Consider the following 27130-nt stretch of genomic DNA (forward strand, 5'->3'; position numbering starts at 1 on the left):
TAACTCATTTACACCCAACTGATTTTTTTCCCCCTTTGGTCAAAATTAAACTCTGGGAAAATAAGACAAGATAAGCTTAAAAGGTGCCAAGTCAATGTGAAGTAAAGGGCACTCACAAGCGGACATTCTCAGAAGGTGCCCAGCATGCCTGCATGTGCATGGATCACACGCGCACAGAGAGAGAGAGAGAGAGAGAGAGAGAGAGAGAGAGAGAGAGAGAGAGAGAGAGAGAGAGAGAGAGAGAGAGAGAGAATGAATGAATCAGTCAATCCTACTGGGGTGTTCTAGCAAGCAAGGTAATTTAACCTGTGTCTAAATCTCTAGCTTTTTAATCCTCTGGAGAACTAAATTGGATATGTATATACTTTAAATAAATTATCTAGACCTTCATCCCAAGCTTGGGTTTAGTATATTCTATGGACTTGCCATCCTCTGGGGTGGTAAGTCTGGAAACAGAGGTTCCTCCCTAAGGGATGTGTTTGTTAACTACTGGGCTTAGGGAGAGGAAGATGCAGCACAACACTCCTCTCTTTTCCTAGTGAGGGAGAATGAATGAGGCAGAGTGTGTGTCTAAAGGAGGAAGAATAGAGGCCATTTTTATGTAACCAAGCTTTAGTTAAGTCTGTCTAGTTGAAAAGAATAATGTTGAGTTTCCTTTTCAAATGAGCTCGAGTAAATAATGGGTTTAAAGACAGAGCTAAAATAAGCAATCTTATCAACTCCAAGCAAAGGGGGGCTAACACAGCAGTGCCCCGTGGGGCTGCAGTGGGGAAGAGCTGTAGTGTCAAGATCTCACAACCTGCTCTGTCTCAACTATGCCCGCCCTCATCTCCCCCACTTCCTGTCTCCTCCCCAGCCTGGACTTGGTTTCTTCTGCCCCAGACCTTTGCTTCCTGTGGGCCGTGGGCTCACAGTGGTGTTGCTTTCTCCCTGCACGTCTGACTGTTCAGCCGTGGTGCTGAACATGCTCCCCCCCATGCTCACTCTGTTCTTTGGTCCCAGGCTCCTAGATGGAGACTTTGACTCCCTTGTTTCTCCAGGCTGAAAGCAAAGCAGTCCTGACTCTGGCCAGCCTGCGGTTACAGGCTCTCTCTCTCTCTCTCTGTCAGGTCAGGTGCATGCTCCAGGCTGCTAACCTGTAGACTGAGAGTTTGGCCACATGACCTGGGTCTCTTTAGTTGTGATGACAGAAAGTTTTAAGTGTTTTCATGGGGCGTGGGGGCATTGGTACTTTATCATGCCTGGCTTTAGTGGCAGGGCAGTATTTGGGTGGCTATTCCTGTGGTCCTTACTGCATTCTATTGGGCACCCTCTCTGTTGGTTTGGGAATCCCTTCACCTCATGTTATATTGTAGCTGATGCCTCACATAGAGTCCCAAGGTAAATGACAGTGGGTAGGAATGGCTGTCACTGTTGTGGCTGTAGTTTACTGCTGGCTATGGAGCTGTGTTCCTGTGATGTCTCTAAGCAGCCCTGGCTACCTCCTCTAGACATTTTCATTCCCAGCTAAATCTCCCTTAGGGTGACGCTTCAAAATTGAGCACCATACCCTGCCTCCTATACGGTAACTAAAAAGGAATTATTGGCTGTTCTGTTTGCCTAAATCGATGAGTTCCTGTCCAGAAAATGACGAAAAGCCAGCAGTGTGCACAGAGGTTGCAAACAACCCATGCTTTCAGGCAGGGTTGGAGGCAGGAAGGGCGACCTTCTACATCAAAGTCGGAAAACTAGGTGGTTTCGAATCAAGCCTGGAATTCAGAACTCTCTCAGGGAGGGGAGCCTAGTTGTCCTTCTGTACTGAGGATATATCGAAGATTTTAACTCAGGCACTTACAGCCGAGCCCCAAGTGTTCCCCACTGCTACATACAGACAAGAATGGTGGTGTTTCCCCTGTGCAGCATCTAGCTTGCAGGCATTCGGGCTATAGAATAACCAGGAACTCTGATATGGAAAGACTGGCATGCTGGGCTGCCTAAAACTACAAAAATAACATCGAAAGCTTTCAAGTCCTCTGGCATACCCCCCCCAAACTCCTAGTACCCTCAGAACCAGCCCCAAGCAAACCAAGCTGTAGGACATGCCACTTTGAATTTCTTTATCAGTCAGTCTTGTTTGTGTTTCTGATCCATCAGTCAAAATGGTGCTGTCAGATGCTGTAAAAAATACCACGTGAGCTAGACCTGTGGGGCTCTTGGTAGTCAGCAAGTATTCTTGCCTGGGGCTGTGTATTCTCCTGGCTTTCCGGGCACCAAGGATCTGATCAGAGCCCAGTCTTCATTCTAGAGAATGAGGAACATTGGAAGAGATACCTCACGGAAGGTCCCTGCATCAGTACCCTGTCATTTTGCTGCCCTCCCATCAGTACCCTGTCAAACTGTATCATTCAGATAAAAATTCATCAGTCCCATGTAATTCCAGGATGCTAAAGCAACTCCCACGCTCCCAAATGTCATCACTCGAGCTTACCATCCTTCTCTGTCTCTTTCGAGCATTTGGATCACACAGCGCATTTGCTGGTGTTTTCTAGCTCACTTACTTCAAGCCTTTGGAAAGACTGTACTGACTACAAGTCTACTCAGCCCCGAGTGTTTATGGGGTGTGTTGGGCTCTGGATCAATGGAGCTGTATATGAAGTTCACTGAGATTGATGTGGGACGATGAGAGATCAGCCAGTGATGCTTGCTCACAGATGGCTTCTCCAAACTGAGGCCGTGCTCCTAGGATAAGAAGGCATGGCGCTCCCCTAGAAAGCACAGCAGGGCCAGCGCTAACAGAGAAACGCCCACCACTGTCTGTCCACACTAGCTCACAGTTTGGTCACTCTCAGGACTCTGGGAGAACTCAGCCAAGACAGCCTAGGGGTTTTTTATGTCTTCTGCAGAAGAGAAGGAAGCTGGCATTTCCAGCAGGAAAGATCTGTATGTAAAGACTGTAGTCACTGGACCTTCTCATGTTCTCCGCACTCAGAGCCAATCTATACCCCGGGTTGCATGTTTGACGTTTTGATGGCAGTACTGTGGTACTGACTCATGTCCAGCTCTCCAACAGGGACCTGTCCCTTTTCCCACTCCATTCATATATGGCCAGGAATGCTTCATCTCCACTCAGGTGTTAGTTTCTCCTTTTCATCTCAGCCCTCCCCATTCTTTCTGTTTCTTACAACCTGCTAAAAGCGCGTGACTTTGTCTCCATCTCAGTAGCGTGTGCCCTGGTGGCTGGGATGGCTATACCACAGCACTTTCTGCATGTAGAGTGACTCATCTGTCTCCCTTGATGATAACGAATCACTTGATGAATGGCCTTCGTGAAAATGTCCCTCCACTGGGCTCATCTTACACAAATCTCTGCTGGTATCAAGGAGTTAAAATTTGCCAAAGAGAAAGGGTAGCTCACATGTTTTATTACTCAACAGAGCAGAAGAGCGCCTTCCTGAGTTTCTGTTGCTAACGTAAGACAGTTGACCTTCATCACACTGGCGGTGATGACTGTGCCCTTCAGGCCTCTTAACAAACTGTAGGAGGCCAGGGCACAGTTTGTGTAGGAAAGGGTGTTGATTCCCCTTCTGTTTGATCTGCCCCTGATCTAACAGATTTTCAGACTGCTGGGAGAAGGTCCCTGGGCTGCATATTTTAAACTCATATATTCTAGAAGTTCTTGCTGGTTTAGATGACAAAAGTTACCTCCTGGACTCTCTGCCCTCTTGGAAACAGTGATGGACAGCTGTTGGCAGGTGATGGGTCAGGGATGACAGAGGCCTAGCAAGGCTGTCCTGCTCTTCAGAAGGAGTCTGGCAGCTGCTCTGATTCGAATTATGTCTGGGGAAATTGCCAGGAGGTAATAAAAAAAAGTTATGTCTTGCTACGAGTAAAAGAAATTCTACACGCTGTTGTTGTGTTAAATCTGTTTATATCAGGCTAGAAAGTGATGGATGGGCTTGTTTGTGAAGCTGAAAATTCTGGTCAAGAAGGAAAGATTTCATGTCATAGGAATGTGGCATTTTATGGGACAACCTCCATAGTTCTGCCCCAATTATGTTTTCCCCTAGCAACAAAGCTCCATCATGTTCCAAGCGTATTATTTAACAACTCTGTGATCATAAACTAAGTGCAGTTAGAGGTGGTGATGATGATAGTTGTGATGGTAATGATAGTGATGGCTGATGGTCACAGTGATGGTGATGGGTGATAATAATGGTGATGATGGTAGTGATGATGATGGTATGTTGATGGTGCTGGTGATAATGGTGCTAGATGGTGATGATGATGGTGGTGGTTCGAGTGGTGATGACTTTTTAATGTGAGACCCAACTCTTCTTTTTCTGTCTGTTGGTTTTGTTTTGTAGCGGTGTCCTTGGCTCTTGCTTTGAATGGAGTCTGCACAAACACTATTAAATTAATAGTGGGAAGGTAAGTCTCAAGAAGAAACAAATGCTCCCTTATACTACCAAGTTCATCTCTATGGGAACCATGGCCAGAGGACACTGGGTAGGACAGATTCCACAGTGTCTGATTTTCCCTTAAATTGTTACCCTTCTGGGATTTCTGACCTTCAGTCCAGACCTTTTCTTTCCTTTGAACGATGAACTCATTATTTTTAGGGAGTTCACTAGGAAGAAAGTGTCCACTGGCTGACTGGCCACACTTTCTTTTGGCCCAAGCCTGCACTTGGCATTTCCAGAGCCCTCCACTGCTGTCCCAGCACCTGGCCAGGCTTATATACTTGTCAGTTTTGGCCTTTAACAAATTAATAAGATCACTTATGAATTGTTTTCTTTGGGAGGAGATGTATGGGTTGGCATTTCAGATCTGGCTTTATGACACACTTCTCTTACTACTCCTGAGAAATGATTTCTGATGTCCATTTGCTTTCCCTGTCCTCTTGGCTGCTCTGGTAGCGAGTTGGTCTCTGCAGCGATGAGAAGCCCCACGGCCTCTCAATACTGCAGCTCACTGGGGCTCCGACTACTAGCTCCTGGCCTTGAACAAATGAGATTCAATGTACAACCTCAGCATTTATAGATTATTGGCATGGTATGGGTGCTAAGCTAGGCATCAAGGGGTGGAATATGGGTAAATCTGGGCTAATAAAAGACACTGTGCTGGGATGTCCTTCCAGATCCCTCCATGCTTAACATGCACTTGGGACCCAGATGAAGTGCTGGTTCTAGGGCTCACCCCCTGAGGTTCTGGTTGAGTGGGTGGACAACCACACTGGAGAAACACTGGCCAGGTCTGGAAAAGACAGCACAAGAGCAGGTCTGATAGATCATAGAGGCATCTTATCTAGATCCCAGAGCTAGGAGGTTCAGTATGAGTCCGTATGTGATAACAATGACCCAGTGTGCAATGTCAAAGGGAGACGTGCTCGCAGTATTAGTAAACCTACCCATGTTATGTGCACAGAAATACTAGTTGAGTTGCTACAGAGTAGTGGGCTGGCACATATCCACACTAGAATCCTTGCTTGAGTAGAACACATGGTCAAATGTTGATCACAGGATTCGATTCTAAGGCTCCCAGCTTGTGTTTGCCACATACTGCTCATGAGTGATCTTGGCAGGAGTGTCATCTCCTTCAGACCCCTGATCCTGCCTCTAAGATTGCCATAGGCTTTATATGGCATGGTGAGTGTGCAGTGCCTGGTACTGCATATACACTCAGCAATAAGTTAATATTAGCTGTGGTTGCTCTGGAAGGTGTGGCTTCAGGGCCAGAGTCGCCCTTCTTTCCTCTAGAGCCCTCTGCCCGCTTCGGGCTTTAAGCCACAGACAGCAGCCTGGGTCACTGAACTCCTCATACTGTGTGGCTGAGTTTTCAAGTTTCCCAGCCAGGTTGAGGGCCACTGCTTGAGGAAAGGCAACTGACCACCAAAAATGGCATGTAGGGATGTCATGTCCTGGACTCTCAGAGACTGGGGGCAAGGTCTAGCTTGGTAGAGCAGTAAATCAAGAGAGGTAGTCCCTTCTCCTCTGCTGATACCGGGCTTCGGTGCCTCCAGGAAGTCCCACTATTTAATGCTCAAGACCTCACCTTTGCTCAGGTATTGATTCTCCCTTTTACAGATAAAGAAATGAGACTGGGCAAGGCTGAGATCTCCCTAAGGCTACACAACTCGCTCCAGTTGAGCTCTTTCTGACCCCAGAGCCTGAGGATCTCCCCAGAAGCTGTATTCAGGAGGCTCTGGGGAAACTCCTGTGGTTGTTGACAGAGGGGACTTGCAGAAGGGCGGGGGCTGTGGGGAGGAGGGATCAGCTTGGGGCTCGTTGTGATGGCAGCGTTGTATATTGAAAATGTCCATGGTGTCTTTTGTAGACCTCGCCCCGATTTCTTTTACCGCTGCTTTCCAGATGGGGTGATGAATTCAGAGATGCACTGTACAGGGGACCCTGACCTGGTATCCGAGGGCCGCAAAAGCTTCCCCAGCATCCATTCCTCATGTAAGTTCAAGGCGAGGATGCTTGTTCTCCTGCTCACTTTGGGGGGGGGGCATTTGAGTGAAAAGAACAGTTTTGGTGCCTGAATGTCAGCGTGGTGCGGTTTTCCTCACTGTGGGGTGGATGAAAAATAATGTTCCAGGGGAGGTCATGCGAGCTGGCAGCCAAGGCTCCAGACTTCACATAGTGCTGTGTATGTTGCTTTTGTGAGCTTGGAAGAATGTGGCATGTGACATTTCACCCCTGGATGGTATGACTCAAGAATTTGACAGTGCAAAGGGAACTTACCAAGCTCCTTGACACTGATGTTCAATTCAGCTTCATGTCTAGTCTTTGGTCAAGTTATGATACTGTGTGTGTGAACAAATATGGAACATTTATGCATATACATAATGCATATGAAAGTGTGTATGCTCACACACACCTCAGTGTATTGCAGATGCCAGAGCCTGGATTAGCCTCACACACAGACTAGCCTGAGGCAGCAGCAGTGTGATACAGCAGCAAAAGCACAGATCTCTGAACCGTGACAGGTCCTTAGTTCTTCCAATGCACCTTTCGGAGCCTCGGGTCCCACCGTGTCTAACAGAAATAGGACGGCCTCCGTTCTCAGTAGGAGTGAAGATTAAAGTCGGCAACAATAATTACTAACATTTCTGGAGCACCCTTCAAAGCAGGAGGTGGAGATTCATTGTTTTATTAAATCCCTCAAGTATAAGGCACTTGGGATCTGGACTTGTAACCATCGTAGCTCTCCCTGTTATTATTTATTTCCAGGGCTGGTGTTTCCATTCACTCCAACAGTGTTTATTGAATGACTCGGGCACCAGACATTGGTGCTTGGAATCCAGAGATAAATAAGACAGGGTATGGCCCTAGACACGCACAGGTGTAGCAGGTGTAGCAGGCTGTCTGTGGTGTTGTGACTCTTGGGGTAACTGGAGACAGCCTACGGCTGCAGGTGACTGACTGCGTGGAACGGGAAAGGCGCCTGTCAGACTGTGAAGCCCTTGGTTCCCCACACATCTGACCAGCATTTACTCTTGGCAGGCCTCTTACATTAATGGGATTTTTTTTTTCCAAATCCTGTGCTAAAGATGCAACTTACCAGTGACTGGCTGAACTGAGAAACATCAGAAAGCTTCTCTGTATGGACATTTTGCCTGGAGATACTGGAAACTAGGGTCTGTCAATGAGCTATGGGAGTGGCGGACACTTTAAGGGACCCTCAGCAACCCTTGTTGCGGCACTTCAGCCTTCCTGGTTGGGGCTGATGTCTTCTTACACACAAGACCATGAGACTCAGGCAGGATCAATTACTCATCCGAGGAAGGCAGCCTCTGGCATGATGGTGTTTTCAACCTCTCAACGATTTAATACAATGGAGTGTTCCTATGCCATGTTAGCTAAATAAATGCCTACAGCTGTGAAGGTTATAGTACATTGAATACTGTCCCCTAAGTAAATCCAGGCCCTAGTCCTAGAACTTATAAATCTGACTTTATTTTTAAAAAGGTTGTAGTTAATAATACCATAAAAAATATTAGAAATTTGCCAAGGGACTTACTTCAGGAGTTCTCAACACACACACACACACACACACATACACCACCACCACCACCACCACCACCACCACCATACCATATCACACCACACATACACACACCACACCCACACACCACACACACACACCACACATACACATACCACACACACACACACACACACACACACACACACACACACACACATTGACTACATAAGAAAACGGATGTGTTAAATAACTAGACTGCACTTATCGTTCTCCATGCAGGCTTTTTGCTTTAAAGAAATCTTAGTGTTTAATTGCCAAAGGAAAAAAGACCCACAAGTTAAGAATATTAAGATAAACGGTTAGATTTAGGCTATTCCCCAAACCAACGATAGATGTCCTTATAGGAGACAGGAGAGGAGGATGGAGATAGAGGTGGGGAGAAGGCTCAGTGAAGACACAGCAGGATGGAGTGATGCAGCCATGGCCAGGGAGCACCTGGATCTACCAGACCTGGGAGATGCTGAAGGACTGGTTCTTCTGTAGAGCCTAGAGAAAGTGTGGCCCTGCTGATGTCTTCATTTTCAATTTAGGAATTTTGGTCTCCAAAGCTGTATGGGAATGAGTGCCTGTTATGTTACCAAATTTGTGATAGCCTTTTTCAGCAGCCTAGGAAGTGCATAAACAACCAGATCCAATGCCATAAGCCACTGTTTCATCATGCCACTGAGGTGCCTACAGCAAGGACATGGGGATAGGAGAAAGAATAGCCCATGGTTGCTCTGGGCCTCAGTCAGAACGCAGGGGTGCTTCCTTCCAATCTTGCTGTTCTCAAGTCATAGTTAACATGAATGTGTGTTTTGTGGTTAGGTGCCGGCTGGACAGGTTCCTGCTGTATTAGGTTATTATGCCCTCATTGTCAAGGGTTCCAAAGCTGTAACATTTTAAGGGATCTGGTATAGTATTTAGGGTGGGGGATCAGCTCCTATAGGTTTTCCATCTGTGTCATTGTAGGTGGGTTCACTCATGTCCTCTGTCTTTGATTTGTCTTGTTTCTTGTGTATGTGTGTATTGCGTATGGTGTATATATACATGGGTGTATATATTTGTGTGTGTGTGTGTGTGTGTGTGTTGCATGTGTGGAGGCTAAAGGTTGACATGCAGTACCTTCCTTGGTTGCTCTCCACCTTATGCTTTGAGATGGGGTCTCTCACTGAACCTGGAGCTCAATGATTGGGCTAGGCTGGTTGACTCGCAAGCTTCAGAGATCCACCTGTCTCTGCTTTGCTGGTCTGCATTCCAGATATGCATCGCCGTGCTAAGCTTTCTTTTTTTCTAAAATGTGGACCTGGGGATCCTAACTCAGCTTCTCATGCTTGCATGACAAACACCTCATTAACTGAGCCATCTCCTCAAGACTTACTGCTCATGATGCGTTCTAAAGGGCTTTAAAATTTAGGATCACTAGGAAGTGAAACCTTTCCTAAAATAGAAAATCTTAATCCTGGCTTTTTCAAATATTTGACTGAGGGCCATAGCACAGGTTAATGTCTGCTGGTGCATTTGAACTTGGGCAGGAAGTAGCTGTCATGTGCACACCTCAAGCTGGCAGACTATGGACCTCAGATATTAGTGGCCAAGCTTTAACGAAATGTTTATTTTAGATGTGTGTTCTCTCCTCCTGCACCAAAAGCTTGTTTTCTCACAGGCTTCCTCTGGCTGGCTGCCTTGCAGATGTGTGGCTGGCAGGGATCTGTACTTTGGGGCGAAGGCTGTTATATCTTTTGCCCCAGATGCTCTTTAAGACATTAGCGTTTGCTCTTCTTGGCAGACACAGTGATGCCCATCACAGTCTCTGGGCTTTGATGTTTCCTGTTTGTACTCTTCTCTGACTTGTGAGACTTGTATTAGCTTGAAGGGAGCTGCTTTATCCAAGACAAACTCATAAGTGCTGTGATTGGTGCTCATGATTGGTGTGGCTTTTTGCTCCTCAGAAGGGATGACCTCAGTGGACCCTCATTTTGCTATAATACTCGATGTTCCCTACAAGATCAATTTTCTAGTCTAGACTTGAGTGACTGGATGAGGCGGATCCCAGGCTCAAGAGATGTGGGTCGGGCTCCTCTATTCACAGATTGCTGGTAGCTGGATGTAATCCACATTCTCATATTATCCTGTAGAACACTTGGTTTTTCTTCAGACTTAAGAACAGACATCAGTTTGTTTTGGAAACAGAAGAGCTTGGTTTGAATCTCCCTTAAGCAGCTGAATGACTCTAGTGTGGTGTGTTCATACAGCAAGCAGCAAAGCCCCGTCACAGCATTCTCAGGGGATCTGCTCTGTGAGACAGCCTGAGTTTTCTTGATTGGAAGAGCAGAGACCACAATTGCACAGAGCAAGTGGTTGTAAACTTAGTAGTTAAAAAAGATAGAGATAGCATCGTGCCTTCTCCAGGGGCTGAATATGAGGGTGTTCGGAACAGGGAATTGTCTCAATTTTTGATTGGGTATCAATTCAGCTTCTAAGAGGAAAATCTGTATGAGGGAGATGTTGGAGATAACAAATCACGGTCCTGTCAAGCTATAACGAAACCGCTGTCCTCCCAAAGTAGTGGGAGTCGAGACCTCCTTCCCACCTCTGGTGAGAGCCATAGCATCCAGGTGTCAGCATGTGAGCCACTTGCGGCCACTGCTCCTATCCATAGTCAGTCCCTCTGTACTGGAACATCAGGATGCCCATCCATCCACTTGTTGTATGGTGGCTTTCCCTTTACAGTGGAAGAGCTGAATAACTGTGAAAGGGACGTAAGGCCCATGGAATTGTAGTTATGATCTGCCCTTTGTGGAGAAAGACCAGCAGCCTTGCTGGTACCAATACTGCACAGCAGCAGTATCATCACAAAACATTACTAAGGCAGGATACCTATGACTGCAGAGAAAGGGAGGTAGAGGCCAGAGGAATCGTGGGGTTGAGGGCAGTCTAGACTGCATAGTGAAACTCTTACCTTAAATTGGCTGGGTTGGTTAGGGTTTTTTTTTGTTGTTGTTAACTTGACACAAGCTAGGGTCACCTGGGAGGAGAGGACCTCATTTGAGAAAATGCCTCTACAAGATTGGCCTGTAGGCAAGTCTGTGGGAGCAGTTTCTTGACTAATGATTGATGTGGGAGAGCCCAGTCCGCTGTGGGCAGTGCCATCCCTGGGCTAGTGGTCCTGGGTGCTATAAGAAAACAGGCTGAGCAAGCCATGTGGAACAAGCCCGTAAGCGGTGTTCCTCCATGGCTTCTGATTCAGTTCCCGGCTCCAGGATCCTGCCTTGAGTTTCTTCCCTGGCTTCCTCAGTGATGGACTGTGATGTGGAAGTATGAGCCAACTAAACTATTCTTCTCCAAGTTGCTTTTAGTCCTGGGTGTTTATCACAGCCATAGAAAGCACCCCAGGACACCAGCCAGCACACTAAACAGACAAACAGCTAATACAAGGCCAGAACGCTCAAAACACACATATGAAGTTCTTGTTTGTTTTTAAATGGTGCTGGGAATGGGATCCAGGTCCTCAGGATTGTTAAGCAAATGTTGTACCACTGATTTGCATTTCCAGTCCCGGAACTCTCACTTTTCAACAACTCTGGCACTGTATAAAATGGGACAGTTGTTGCTTACGGGATACATGTGTATGGCAGAGAAGATATAAAAGCATATGGATTATAACTGACTTTGTGAACCCTGAGTATTTGGCAGGTCCTGGGCTGAGAGCATTGACTGGGTGGAGAAGGCAAGGATGAACTTGACTGTGCCCTTCTTGAATGTGAGGGCAAACACTAGTGTTGGGATGCCGTGTGATGAGAGTAGGGGGCCCTAGAAAGGCAGTCCAGGGGCAGGTTCAGCCTCCAGGAGAGGAGTTTTCATAGTTTCTCACCAGAGAGTAAAATGAGTTACATGTCTTCTGGTTTTTATGCTTTTTGTGTGGAAGTTTGGTTTTCAGTCATTTCCATGAGGGTCTCCAGGTTGCAGTGTGCCTGGGGTGCGTGTGATGGAGGTGCTTTCTTCGTCTTTGTCTGGGGGGCTGGGGTTGTGGCTCAGTTGGTACCCATGTTTGCCTAGCACACACAGTGTTTGGCACTGAACTGCCTGGGTATAGCGGTGCATGCCTGTAAATCCCAGCAATCAGGAGGTAGAGGTAGGAGTTCAAGGTCATCCAAAGCTCCATAGGGTGTTCAGGGCTAGCCTGAGCACATGAGATCCTGTCTAAAAATAAGAGCACTTAACTTTTGCTTTTCCCCGCTTTGTGACTTCTTAAGAACCTATTCTCTACCACTGGCCATCTGAAACTTCACAGTGACACATCCCACTGAACTTCTGTTTCTGTACTTAACTGTCCTGGCCACTGGATGTGTCTTTTTAATTGGGAGTTTTGTCACTCTGTTTCTGTACCCTGTTTCTTTTCTAGCTCTGTATGGGCAGATACTGAGTTACTCTCTTATTATCTTTCTTTCCTGTTGTCTACCTTTTGTTTGCTTTACAATCACCTCTTGGAGATTTAAGACATAGAGAATGGCATAAAATTCTATAGAATTGTTATTATTTTTTTCTATTTTTAATTTCTAAGAGCTTTCTCAAACTTTTGGATTTTAATAAACTTAATACCTTGTTCTTTTTCTCACCGATGGGATGATAACTCTTGCCTCTCTGTGTCTCGAGTTTTGCCTTCCCTTCTCTGTGTCCTCACATGCTCATTTGTTCAAATACCTGGTCGTCTCAGCCATGTGTCCTACTTCAGTGTGGATAGCTAAAGCTGCCTGGGCAAGGCACATTCACTGGTCTTTGCCACAGGTGACTGGGAGGGAGCTGAGCTCAGTCAGGGGCCCTGCTTGTTAGCATCTGGCCTTCACCCTGAGTCTGTTGGATCCCCAGGGGAGGCTCTCCAGTTTCTTCTAGATATGTGAACTAGAGCTCCTGATGCTGTGCAGGAGGCCCTGGTGCTTCTTGGGTTACCCACTAAGACTTTTGTTAGTCACCCTGTTTTCAGTCTGGTTCCTCCATGGGACCCTCCACTTCGCTCTTTTTCCAAAGCCCAAAGCTTTTAGAGTCAAGTTGTGGGTGACTTCCAGGCTTTACAGGATGGAGAGTGTGAGGCTTGGCTTCTCCTTACAGAGACTCTGTGCTCGCCTGTTTCTGAAGTCCTGGCTCTCATGCCTTTCATTGTACCCGATACCTCTGGCTCCTACGTTTGCAGGGTCCCATGGGTTGAAAGGGCTGCTTCTTGTCATTGCTATCTTCTGAGGACAGGAAGAGTGAGCCATTTTCAGCTCGCGAAATTAACAGCTGTTTTGTTCGCTCCTTCTCTTCTCCCTGCAGTGGGGTGGAGTTCAGGCGCTGCCAGATGGAATCCAAGTTCTGTTTGGACTTGTCTGGGTTCTCCAGAAACACAGAAGCATTAGGATGTCTTTCTGTCTTCTTCCTCAAGACATTTATTTGAAAGAATTGGCTCATGAGACAGTATGGCTTGTAGTCTAAGGAGGGCAGGCTGACAGGTTAGAACATCAAGGAAAAGTTGATATTACCATCTTAATCCAAAATATATCAGACAGCTCATCAAGGTGGGATACTCAGGCAAAGTTTCTATGTGGTATTGATTTCTTTTTTAAAGAAGAGTCTCTTGTATCCCAGGCTGACCTTGAACTCAGGTTGAGTATCTGGGTGCATGTGAGCATATTACCTGTGTGTGTATGTGTGCATGTATAGTCAAGGGAAGCTTTGCTGATCCTTCTGCCTCCTCCTCGAAAGTGCTGGCATTACAGGCATGCCCCATCTTATCTGGCTTATAACATGCCGAGCATCAAACACAAAGCTTTGTACAGGCCAGACACATGCTTTGCCACTGAGCCCCGTGCCCCATGCTGGAAACTGAAGCCGGGTGCTCACACATGGTAGGCAAATGACCCAACACCGAGCTGTGTTCTCAGCCCTCTTTGTGACACTTCTGAAGATGAATTCTTTCTTATTGAGGAAACCTCAATCTTCCCTAGTAAGGTTTACAGCCAATGGGAGGCTGTGCAGCATGAAATCTGGATGTCTAAAGTCAACGGACTATAAAACTGGGACTTCCCAGGACACAGCCATGTTTAGAGTGGGTTGGATCAAGTGACTGGCAACCTTAAGGAGCTACACTGGTCAACAAATGGTTAACCACCATTTGTTGCTCCACTTCTCTGCCATTTTGAAGTCAGAAACATCACCATGATGCTCCGATGCCTCCAGCATAGAGGCTCCATGTGCTGTTAGGTGCTTGTTCAGCCTCGGTGGTATTTCTGACAGCAAAGTCCTTGAAAGCAGTGTGTACACTAGTGTGTCTGCCTTCTCAAGCTCAGCGTCTGGGTATTTGTTCTTAGCAATGGAATCTGAATAGGTTTTAGCTACAACTTGGGAAATTATCACAAGATCTCATCTATGCCAGGTTGGACTCCGTTAAGCATGAATATTCAATGTCATAAAGCAGCTGCTGCTTAAGTAGCTGGGATGGCTTTTGTGTGGAGAAAGAGGAACCAGGGGAGAGGAATGGCAAGACTCATTTGTTGTGCGTCCTTTGATGAAACACCATTGCTATCATGGGTTTCTGTGGGTGGACAGAATGCTTGCAATTGCTTCTTTATGCTTCTTTTAAGCATTGGATAAAAGGGCATGGGCTACATAGGTCCTTGGTTCAACCAGGACATACTGCCGGTGAATTGAGGTCACATATTATGTGGTTTGTCTTGTAGTGTAAACAGTAAAGCTTCCAGTTTTATTGTCATGACAAGGAACATCAGCAAAGCAGACATGTGTGGCACAAGCCCCTCAGAGTTCTCTTCTCCCTCCCCCTAAATTATTATCCTCCATCCCAAGCTTCCAGAACAATTGGAATTGATTCTGAGGAGCTACTGAATTCATTTAGTCCTGTCATTCTACTTATGGGAAGAACTGGCTCCATGCTGGATGGCTTGTTTTGAGCAGACAAAAGTCTGGAGTGAGAGAAAGCTGAGTTTGGTACTAGAAATTAAACCTAGGCAATCACAATCACACATGCTAGGCAAACATCTAACTCCCAGCATGGCAAGCATCACACTATAGAGCAGTGTGTCTCCATCTGTTTATCCAAATCCCCTCTCCATCATCTGTTTATCAAAGTCCCCTCTCCATCATCTGTTTATCATAGTCCCCCTCCATCATCTGTTTATCAAAGACCCCTCTCCATCATCTGTTTATCAAAGTCCCCTCTCCATCATCTGTTTATCATAGTCCCCCTCCATCATCTGTTTATCAAAAACCCCTCTCCATCATCTGTTTATCATAGACCCAACCTCCTCCCTGTGGAATTGGTAGACTTTCCCTCTTAAGTCCCACTATGAAATTTTAATGCCACAGATTATATCTCTTTTAATGTACTTAGGAATAAAAGCTCCCAATGTCAACATCATGTCAAGAGACACCAGGGAGCTTGGCAAGAGTTTCTCATAGTTCCCCTCCGATGATATTTTTTCCAAGTGGCTATAATGTGTATGTAAGACTAGTCATCTTTCCAAAAGCCAATTTTCATTCCCCAAAGGGATGGATGGCATCTTTGTCAAGAATGTATATAGTCTAGGGCAGGCATTCTTAACTGGGCCGTTTGTCCCTCCACAGTAACATTTAACAATGTCTGGAGATATTTTGGGTTATCTAGTGTGTGTGTGTAATATGCCTGTGCACATATGTCTGTGTGTATGTGAATCTGTTTATGTGTGTGTGTGTGTTTATGTGTATATATGTATCTCTGTGCATTTATGTATCTGAGTTCATTTGTGTGTGTGTCTGTATGTCTGTGCATTTGTGTGTCTGTGTCTATATTCACTCGTGTATGTCTGTGTGTCTGTGTATCTGTCTGTGCCAATGTTTCTCTGTGTGTTTATGTGTCTGTGTGTGTCTATGTGTCAGTGTGAATGTGTGTGTCTGGTTATAGGAGGTTATTCTGCTGAGCATGGAAAGCTTAACAACAAAGGATTTTACAGTCCAAAAATGTCAGTCCTTCTAATCCAGGCTGTTAACCTGGCCTAGGGCACTTATGCGGAAAGGGAAGATGTTGGTTATTCATGTGTTAAATTCACCCATTTCCCCAAGTCCCTGCTCTGAATAGGTATAATATCTTTAAATGGTTGTTATTTAATTGATTCAAAATAAACTGTCTCAAATTGACTTGCTGTTGAATTTCTGTGAAAAAAGGACCAAAGTCAGATGAATGGTTCCAGTTGATTCCTTGTCCGCCAATCTTCTCCCTTCCTATTTTCTTCCCTTCCTCCCCATTTCTCTGCCCACTTTATTTAGTCCTAGCATTTTATCATAAAAGTTTGGGGCATAGAAGTGAGAAATGAGAGCCTGAGGAATCCCCATGCCGCAGGCAGACCAGCCTGGCTCATCAACTGGCCTGGCTTGAGAACCACCTAGGAGACTAGGAAAGCACAACTGTGGTGTCTGTGAGGGTCTCCAGAGACCACTGACTGGGGGGGGGCGGGGAACCTGCCCCAAATGTGGGTGCCGTTGATGGGACAAGAGGGACAGATGCTGGAAGGCCCCAGTCACAGGCATTCTCTGTCTGCTTCTTGACCGCCATGACATGAGCAGTTCCTTGAAGTAACCAAGGAACAATAGAGCCAAGGACCTGTGAACTGGGACCTTCTGAAACCATGAGCAGAAACAAGGCTTCCCTCTGTTTAAATGCTTCTCTTGGTTATGGTGATAAAAGTCTAACCCACACTCTACTCTTCTCCTTTCCTGTTTTCCACTTGGTTGGTTTTGTTTTTCCTGCTGCTTCCCCACCCTGCTGACAGAAGGTAGCAATTCTTTTCTTTTTAGACTTTAACTGTGTTCACCCTTGGTACTTTGAAATGTGTAAGTTGGAGCCAATCAGCCCTGACAGAGGACTATTCTGCTCACTGATGTTTCCTTTCTGTCCACTTCCAGCCAATCAATCCTCTTCCACTGGTGTCAGGCATCTGCTCTTCAGCTCTCCTATACCTTCTTTCTTTCCTTTTTCTTTCTCTCCTTTTGAACTACAGATTAACTTTGTCTATTTAAATTTCATATATGGAAATCATTCAATGTGTTCTCTTCAGTGCACAGAAGTGTTTGTCAGTACAATGTCTTCTAATTCATCCATGTTGTTGTAAATATCAGTAATTTATTCCTTTTTATTGTATGTCACCCTACTGAGTGCCGCCAAAGCTGCGTGTCCATTCTATTCTTGGCAGCACTGGGCATTTCTCCAGTTATAAGTAAATCCTCCATGAATGTTTTTATGCAGATCTTTCCATTGATCCATGTTGTTTTGTTTTTTTAAATGTCTATGAATAGCACTTGTAGGTACCTATTTTTAACATTAGAAGAAGCTGCTCCTTCCTTTTCCCATCCTAGCTGGAGCAGGGATGGAGTTGGGGAGCAGTCAGGGAGATACCGTAATGGAGGGAGACGCCATGGAGATGGGGAGAGGCCAGGTGCTGGGGAGGTTCCCAGAAATCCACAAGGATGACCCCAGCTTAGACCACTAGCAAGAGTGAGAGGGTTCCTGAACTGGCTTACCCCAGTAGTCAGATTGGTGACTACCCTAACTGTCATCATAGAGCCTTCATTCAGTAACTGAGGGAAGCAGATTCAGAGATCCACAGCCAAACACCAGGCCGAGCTCCAGTAATCCGGTTGAAGAGAGGGAAGAGGGATTCCATGAGCAAGGGGCATCATGATCATGATGGGGAAACCTACAGAGACAACCAAACCAAACTAGTGGGAACTCACAAACTTTAGACCGGCAGCTGTGGAGCCTCCATGGGACTGGACTAGGCCCTCTGCATAAGTGAGACAGTTGTGTAGCTTGATCTGCTTAAGGGTACCCTGGCAGTAAGATCAGGATCCATCCCTGGTGCATGAGCTGGCTTTTTGGAGCCTACTGCCTGTAGCCTTGATGCAGGGGGAGGGGCTTGGACCTGCCTCTGCTGAATATACCAGCCTCTGCTGACCCCCCATGGGAGGCCTTACCTTGTTGGAGGAGGGAATGGGGGTGTGGGTTGGGGGAGGAAGGAGGGAGGGGTGGGAGGAAGAAGAGGGGGACCTGTGATTGGTATGTAAAATGAATAAAAAATTTCTTAATTAAAAAAAAGAAGCTGCTGACCCCTGTTCCAAAACACTTGCCTCAGTTTACCTTCCCACTGGCAATGTATGATAACTCTAGGCTTTCCGTATCACACTAGCATTTGGTGTTGTTAGTCTTTTTAATTTTACTCATCTTGGTGTGTATTTAGTGGTACCTCTTGGCAGATTTACTTTGCATGTCCCCGATGACTAATGACACCGTGAAGTCTCTCCTTTTGCATAGTGACTGTTCACATATCTCCCTATTTGCATATCATCAGCTCAAGTTCATTTTCTCTATTTCAGGTTAGTTGGTAGTGTTTCCCATACTCTGTTTATAAGCACTTTTTCTTCCTTTTTGGCCAGATAAAAGTTTTGTGATATTTTCTCCCATTGTGGTAGAGATGTTTGTTTGCTGTTAGTTGTCTTGATGGTGTCCTTTGATGAGAGGTCAGTTTAGAATTTGAATAAATCTTTTTTCTTTCATGGTTATTACTGTGTACTGGGTAAGAGTCCCTTTGCTACCCTGAATTTGCAAAGATATCTTCATTGTTTCCTTAAAAAAAAAAAACCCAAAAAACAAAACTTTATTGTTGGGGCCAGAGAGGTGGCTTAGTGGTTAAGGGTGCTGGTCTCTAATGTCCATGTCAGGCAGCTCGCCTGTAACTCCAGCTTCATGGCACCTGATGTCCTCTTCTGACCTCTGTGGGCACCCGCACATGTGGTGAACACATGCCATGCACACACATGTTAATAAAAGTCAATCTTTTTGAGAGAATCTTAGGATTTTTGTTTTGACTCGGAAGCTTTTCTCAAACCAGTTTTTTTTTTTCCGTAGTGTGAAGTCCAGTTTGAAGCTGATGTATTTCCATATTGAGATCATTGTTCAGCTTCCTTTCTTGAAAAGACTTCCATTTCTCCATAATATTGCTTTAGTGCCTCTGCAGAAGTTAGTAAGTATGGGTCTGCTTTTGCATGTGTGTGCTTCTGCAATTCTGTGCCGTTCCCCTTAAGCTGATCTCACCCTATTGATTACCACAGCGGCACAATGGAGGTTGAAGTCAGGCAATTTGAGCCTTCATCTCTGGTCTTTTTTTTTTTTTTTAAATCAAGATTGCCTTTGGAAATTATAAGTCCTTTCTTTTTTTCCACGTACTTTAGCATTGGCTCATAGCTTTCTCTGAGGCCTGCCAGGGATGGGATGGAGCTGGTGTAGAGCCAATGGACTGCCCTGAGGGAGAGTAGACGTCTCTTTACCATCAAGTGTTCTGCTCCATCAATAGTCTGTTTCCCCATTTATTCATAAAGTTCTTTTCTATAATGCTTTTAATGGCTTTTGTTATGAATAGCTTGTGCGTTTTCAAAAACTAGTCTTTGAAAATTTTTATTGAGCTAAAATTTACTTATGATACAGTTCAACCATTAAAATATTTTGTGGTATATACTTATAGCTTGTAGTTTACAGTTCATTCATAGAGTTTTTATAGGTTCAGTCTTAGCCCAGGACATTTCTGTCATCCAGAAGAGATAGCCTGAAACCACCAGCTCTTGCTTGGCCATCTTGCGCCTCCCCAGAGCCAGCCAACCACTGGTTGTCTCCTCCACTCAGGTCAGATAAATTAAGTCATATGGTATGCATGGGGAGGGCTGAGCATCCCACAGTCCTACAAATTCTATTGTATGAATATAGGACACAACTCATTTCTCCACTTACCAGTTGGTGGACACATGAGCTGTTTTTAAACTTTGGACTGTGAGAAATAACACTACATAAATACCTGTATAAATTTGTATGGATGGGTACTTTTAGGTTTTTGGGGGGAGGGGCTTATAACCAGCTATGGAATGGTGGACCACATGGCTGCTCTGTACTTGGAGAAGCTGTGTTCTTGTTTTTCACAGCATTGTGCCATTTTCTATTCCCACCAGAAGTAAATGAGGTCTCTGGCACTCTTTTTCTTTGTTGCTAGCTACATCCCATTTTTGAGGTATGTTTTGTGGGTGTAAACTGTTGTGTGCCTGTAATTTTCCTTCATGACTATACCTGTGATTTTTAATTAGTGCTGTGAGATACCTGGCAAAAATACCCTAAGGCAGGAAGGGTCTATTCTGGCTTGTGGTTCAGGACATGCGGTCCAAGATGATGGGGATGGCTGGCAGCAGGTACACACGGCACTGATGAATTTGTGGAGGTAACTAGGAATCAAAGAGGCTCCATCGCAAAGGGGGGTCAGGGTGTAACACTCAAGCCCAACTCCTCTGGCCCTAAGTCTTCCAGCCAGGTCCCACCTATATCCAGGGACTATCACAACTCCCAATATTGTACCACCAGCAGGGAACCGAGTATTTGAACACATGAACCTGTGCTCAATATGGCACATTCAACTCATGGCTAAAATCTTTTCATGTGCTTATTGACCAGTTTTGTATCTCCTTTGGACAGTTTTCTCTGCAGACCCTTTAATAGTTTTGAAGTTGAGCTATCTCTATTGTGGAGTCTTAAAGGTGAGTTACCATCCAGTGCCATTTTCTTAATCCAGTCCAGCTCTGCTCCCATCATCCTCTTCTGTGCTGTTATTAGCAAATACATTTCCTTTTGGTACAGCAGAGACCCAGCAATACAGTTGATACTGTTCCCTACAATTGCTTTTTTTTTTTTTAAGAACATGATGAAGAGATCCACATTTATGTTGTCTTTAGGAATGTCAGTGATTTTCTCTGGTTTCTGCAAGAATTTACATTACTACCTAAAATCACTCATTTCCGCTTGAAGACTTCCTTCACTGTTTTTAATAAGGTGAGTTAGCTAGCAACTTAATTTCTCCGAGGACATCTTTAGTTCTCCTTCATATTTGAAAGGTAATTTTCCTGACCTGATTGACAGTTGTTTTCTTTGAGCAATTGGAGTCTATGATGCTGTTTCTATGATGCTGTTTTTCCTCCTGGGAAGCCAGCTATTAACCTTATTAGGTTCCCTTCTATACAACAAGTCATTTTTCCTTCCAGCTTTAGTACATCCTTATCCTTGTCTTCCCTTATGTGTGTAATGATTTGTCTCTGTGGGAATTCTTTATTTTTACCTGTTTGTAGTATGTTGAGTTTCTTAGGTGTATACACTAATGTGTTTCATTGATTTGGGGATGTTTTAGCCATTATTTCTTTAAATAACTTTTCCGTTGCTTTCTTTCTTTTGCCTCTTCTTCAGGGGTTCCCATTGCACATATATTGGTATGCTTGGATGTCTCACATTTCTCTGAGACTCTGTATAATTTTGTTCATTTTTCCCATTTTCTTCTTTGAATTATACACTCTCTATTAGATATCGATGAATGCACTAATTCTGTCTCCTGATACTTCTGATCTATACTTGAACCTCTCTGAGGAACTCTTCATGTTAGTCACTGTACTTTTCAACTCTAATGTTTTCATAAGGTTCTCTTTTGTGTTTCTGTTTCCTTTCTGACATTCTCCATTTGTTGGTATATTGTCATTTGTCTTGATTATTTTGGCTCGTAATGAGGCAGGACATCATGACAGGAGGCACATGCTAGAGACAAGCTGCTTACCTGATGGAATGGAGTCATTCAAGGACAAAACCCCAGCAGCCTCTATTACCTCCTGAAGTTTCCATCATTGCTTTCTTAGTTCAGGTTCTCCAGAGGAGTGTGTTTCTGTCCCTCCCTCCCTCCCCCTCTCTCTCCCTCCCTCCCTCACCCCCTCCTTCCCTCTCTCTCTCCATCCCTCCCTCTCTCTCTCCCTCCCTCCTTCCTTCCCTCCCTCCCCTCTCTCTCCCTCTCTCCCTCCTTCCCCCTCCTTCCCCCCCTCTCTCTGTTAAATAGTAGTAATAGACACATTTGCCAAATTCAAGTAATTTCTGAAAACACCAGCACAGACACACCCAAAAGTGTGATATTCTAATGTACTAGGTGCCCCTCAATCCAATCATGTTAATAATCAAGATTGATCATCATTGGTACAATTAACTGAGACACCAAGACATCAAACATGAGATTGGAGGAGGGAGCATTTAAGATTTAACCCATAATAAACATCTTGAATATATAGAACTTTGTTGTCAGTCATACCTCAGTAAGGCTGAAAATAATTTAAAAGGTAGATATCAGGAGCCAACAGTGTTCCATAATTCCCTTCTTTGGAAATATAGCTATTTCTGAGATGAATGACCATGACCATCCTCAGCCTAGGTCTTGCCATAGAAGTATTATCTTTTAGGTTCAGAATCACCAAGCTGTGTGTGTGTGTATATGTGTGTGTGTGTGTGTGTGTGTGTGTGTGTTTTCCACATTCAAATGCATTTCCTCAGAAGAGTACTTTATTTCCTCTTTTGAGTAGGACTCATTAGCATACGTATATTTCCATAGCCTCCATATTGACCACTTTTTTCCAGGCTTGCTTCCCTATGTCCCCCAGTAGTTTCAGGGAACACTTTCCCCACCATTGGCAGCTGCTGGGAAAATGCCAACTCTTTTGGATGGCAGCCCAAGTCAGCATGGTCAGAGAGTTATGTCTGCCAAAGGCAAATGAAACAGATCCTTCCACAGCCAAGCCTGGGTACCTTAGGATGATTCAGATCAATATAATCTGTCCTTCCATCAGTTTTTGGATTCCAGTTATTTGATGCAAAGCAGCACCTTCATCCTTGGCCATCAGCAATCTTAGCATGGAAGATGAAGAAGGAAAGGTGACTCATATTTTTGGAGGCCACTACATCCTAGAATGGCTCTTTAGCAAACCCCTCAGCTCAGTCTTCAGTGGCTTCCAATCCACTCACAACCAATACCTAGACTACAACATGGATATCCAGGCTTCCCATGGCATGGCCATTGCTGCTCTAATGGCCTCAGGTCCTCTGCTTCCTCTTGTGTCTGCATCTTAGCCCTTCACTCCCATCCTCTTGAAGAAACACAAGATAATAACATGTCTCAGGTGTTGTGTTAAAGGCCTGGAGAGCCCGACTCCATTTAATACTCATTATATATTTCTGAATTCGCTACTTATGATTTGTCTTATTGCCCAGGCTCAGATAGGATAGTAATCTTCCCCAAGTGACACACCGTCAGCCTATGACAGAGCTGGCATTTACACCCAGATTGTCTGACATCAGAACCCAGGCTCAACTTCGCAGCAACACTCTAGATAGTTCCTTTCCTTTCTTGACTTTTGCCCTCCTTGCCTTCCCCTTTCGTCCATGTGCTGTCGTGGACTGCCCATGTTCACCCACTCAACCCTACCTCTGTCCCTGCACACTGACCTGATGCCCAGCCATCAGCAGCCACCTTCTTTGCCAAGAGTTTCTCCTGGATTCTAGCCCTTCAGCTGGTGCCCACAGCAGATGAGATGCTTGGGAATTGGTGTCCAACCATCCTTAGAGTGAGCAGCCTCCAGGCAATTCTGACTGGGGAGGTGGATGCACACCCCATCTCCTTGTGCCCTGTGTGAATTTCAAGAGTGCCCAGAGCCACCAAGTGGGCTATACCTAGGGTCATCACTTGCTCCTCCATACTTTCTGACAGTTTCCTCCTCAACTGGCCTCACTTGGGGGTTTCCTGGTTCATCTTGCTAATATACTGTTGGTACTTGAATCCATCTCAAAGTCTCATCTTGAAGGAACCCAAAACTAGGACATCCCATGGCTACCTCCTGTGTACTCCCAGTGTTCCTGGCACCATGGGCCTTATCAAAGACTCTAGATCCCAAACCCGGACTCTCCCCCTCACTATTCCTTGTCAGAGTGTTTAATCGAGTCTGCCTTCATCATTGTTTATAGTCATTTTCTTGCAGTATCTACCTTTACACAGCATGGACTGTGAAGGACTCGGCTCTGAAGTGTCTCTACTGTCTGGTGCAATTAACAGTCCAAAATAGCTCCACCAGATATTTATTGAACAGAATGATTAGTTGGCTTAACTGGATAAAGCCTAACTAAAGCTATATTTGTGCTGTGTGTGTGTGTGTGTGTGTGTGTGTGTGTGTGTGTGTGTGTGTGTGTGTGTGTGTTAGGATCCCAATGTCATCATTGAGGTCATATTTTTGGGACATTCCACATTGCCAAAAGCCTTGTTTGAGAAAGGAATACATTCTGCATCTAAGAGCACTCTGACCCTTGGCACACTAAGAACAGAAAGAAATGATCATTCTCACTCAAGGGAATGGGATGTGCTTTCTTGAGATGCAAAGGCTTGTCTTGCTCCCATATATTTTCTGTCTACAGCTCCTTGTCCTTGTTCTGCCTGGTGATCTATTAAGCAAAATCATCTATTCCTTAGAAACACAGAGTTAATTATTGTATAGTATCTTTGCATATAGTCATCCCTGATTAAAAAACAAAACAAAACAGCATTCTAGGTCTTTCAAGCTCCCGTAGGCTCATGGACCCTCAGCTTCTCTGATGAAACCTTCCATTTACAACTCTGAGTCTGGGTTCATGAACTGAGTTCTACCATCTGTGGCAAGTCCATACCTTCCTTTGTTCCTAGTAAGAGAGACCCGTACTGTGGCCTCCTCACCACCCAGGATTTTCCTCTTCCCTCAGGAGATGACAGGGCCAGGGCAGAGCTACCATTTCCTTTGTTCTGCGAAATCAGTGGTCTCTGTTGCCTTCTATTTCATCTACTTCCCAAGAGGGCTTCACATGCCTACAGAAGACTAGCGTCTTGTTGGGATGAAGAGTGTTGAGTACCCAGCCCTGTTGCCAGGTGTGTAGAAGGAGACTGGTATGTTCTGGAGCCCTTCTGCCTTCTTGTGTTGAGCCATGGGCCTGGCCCAGGGTTGGAAAGAGCTGGAGGAATGCCTGTACATTAGGTGCCATTCACCCAGAAGCTTGGGATGGAACTGGGGACCAGGGAATTGTAGGAGTGGAAGCAGATGAGTGTCTTCACTCCGCAGATCAGGTACTCTATATTTTAGTACATGGACATTTCCAGAACTTTGAAGCTTTTGTGCTTATTGTCATCCATTAGTGGACCCAGTTCCAGGATCCGAGTCATTCTTTCTCATAGGGTGATCTGCATCAGATTTCTGGGTCATGAGGAATGAACTAAGGCCTTGTCCTTGCTGGAGTGGGGAGAGGAGGAGGTTGATCCTGGCTTTCCTTGGGCTTATTTACTAAGTGGAACATTTGATTGTCACCCAGGAGTGCCTTCTAATGGAGAACCTCTCCCCAATACTGAGAAGGCTAGTGACCTTGTAAAGAACTTGGCTCATATTGTTATTTTTTTTGTCCTTTATTAATATAGTCTTTGGGGAAAGTGTTTGATATTCTGGCCTGGGTATTATTCATCTTATAAGTTAGGCAAGATTCTAATCATTTAAAGAAAAAAGGAAGACAATTGCTGACTGTGGTCAATTGAGGGATCTCATATGCACTGCTTACTTTTCCCATGGCTTTGTCCTGTGACCCTGTGGCTTAGTTCCTATCTTTGGTAAAACTCCCAGTACCCTGTAAACTATTTTAAAAGCACTCATTTGGGCTGCAGAAGTGGCTCATTGGTAAAGTGCTTGCTGCATCAACATGAGGGCCTGAATACAGATCCCTAGCACCCATGAAAGAACCGGGTGTGGCAGTATGTATCTGTAATCCCAGTACTGGGGGTGGAGACAGGTGGATCCTGGAAAAGAACCAGGTGTGGCAGCATGTATCTGTAATCTCAGTACTGGGGGTGGAAACAGGTGGGTTCTGGGAAAGAACCAGGTGTGGCAGCATGTATCTATAATCCCAGTACTGGGGATGGAGACAGGTGGATTCTGGGAAAGAACCAGGTGTGGCAGCATGTATCTATAATCCCAGTACTGGGGGTGGAGACAGGTGGATACTGGGAAAGAACCAGGTGTGGCAGTATGTATCTGTAATCTTAGTACTGGGGATGGAGACTGGTGGATCCTGGGAACTTGTGTCTAGTCTGTCTTGTCCAAACAGTAAATAGTCCAGGTTCAGTGAGAGACCTTGCCTCCAAAACAAACAAGAGAAGTTGTTGAGCAAGACATCTGGACATCAACGTCTGGCTTTCACACATGCTTGCATTGGATACACACACACACACACACACACACACACACACACACACACACACACACGGTCATGCATGCACACAGGGAGAACATTCATTCCACACATGCTTACTGAGTACTTTCTATGTACTTGGCTTGGGTTTGATGCAGGAAGAGACAGTGGTATAAAACTGCCACAGTCCATAGTCCCTGTTTTCACAGAGTTCACAGGGTAGGACCACTGTGAGCACAGAAAGTACCCTATGGCAGTTAAGCAAAGGTGTCCCTTCTTGCCAGCAGATGTGCATCCCTAGGCACAGAGCCAAGTGAACAGGAGCAGGCCTCCCTCCTGCACTGGGCACCCTTGGACAGTGGACATCCTAAACAACCTTCCTCGGCAGCTGTGATGTATAACAGTGGATAGTAAATAAATAATTATACAAATGGCCATTTAATTACAATACCAAAGCACACTAGTTGGAAAATGCATCATACATAATTATGAATGTACACAGCCAGAGGGATCTAGAACAGGAACTTCTGAAGAGTGGGGTGAGACCAGGTCAAGAGTGCTTATGGGTAGAAGAGTCTCCATGCACCTTCCCCTCACCCTGGTGCACATGGCGACACAGCTTGCCCTGGTGATGGATAAGGGGCTACCACTTGCAGACTGTTTCAAGACATTAGGTAGATACTGTGGCAAATCCTTAGAAACTACCTTTTAAGCCAACGGCTGCCACGTGGCCAGCTCCCATCCATGTGCTCATAACTACCTGGTCTTCCAGTGACTTAAGTCCTGGGTGGTGGCCCAAGGCTTTATCTCCATTGGGATAGCAGTTTAGTCTGATAAGAATGATGTCTGGTGATTACTAATCGTCATCAGACTTTGGAAAGCTGGGGATTGGCAACACAAAGTCAAGGTCTTGAGAGGAATAAGGCATTCTGTCTTCCTTCTTAGGTGTGATAAGCTCAAGTGCTTCTAATCTCTGTTCATTTTATCCCCATGGTCCCAAACTCAGAAGAA

The 27130-nt window shown here is 45.3% G+C and overlaps 1 protein-coding gene across 4 annotated transcripts in view; it reads left to right on the forward strand.

Annotated features, from left to right (window-relative positions):
- The window catches only part of Plpp4 (phospholipid phosphatase 4), a 128214-nt gene that overhangs the window by 57534 nt on the left and 43550 nt on the right, over positions 1 to 27130 (forward strand). For 3 of the 4 annotated variants that reach the window (XM_076553577.1, XM_006976991.4, XM_076553571.1), the window contains exons 4-5: positions 4344 to 4407; positions 6313 to 6437. In XM_076553577.1, coding sequence (XP_076409692.1) covers positions 4344 to 4407; positions 6313 to 6437 — 189 coding nt within the window. The remainder of the gene's footprint in view (positions 1 to 4343; positions 4408 to 6312; positions 6438 to 27130) is intronic. The other variant, XM_076553578.1, reaches the window with a different exon arrangement.

This window comes from Peromyscus maniculatus, chromosome 1, assembly GCF_049852395.1.
Source record: "Peromyscus maniculatus bairdii isolate BWxNUB_F1_BW_parent chromosome 1, HU_Pman_BW_mat_3.1, whole genome shotgun sequence".
Taxonomy (NCBI): domain Eukaryota; kingdom Metazoa; phylum Chordata; class Mammalia; order Rodentia; family Cricetidae; genus Peromyscus; species Peromyscus maniculatus.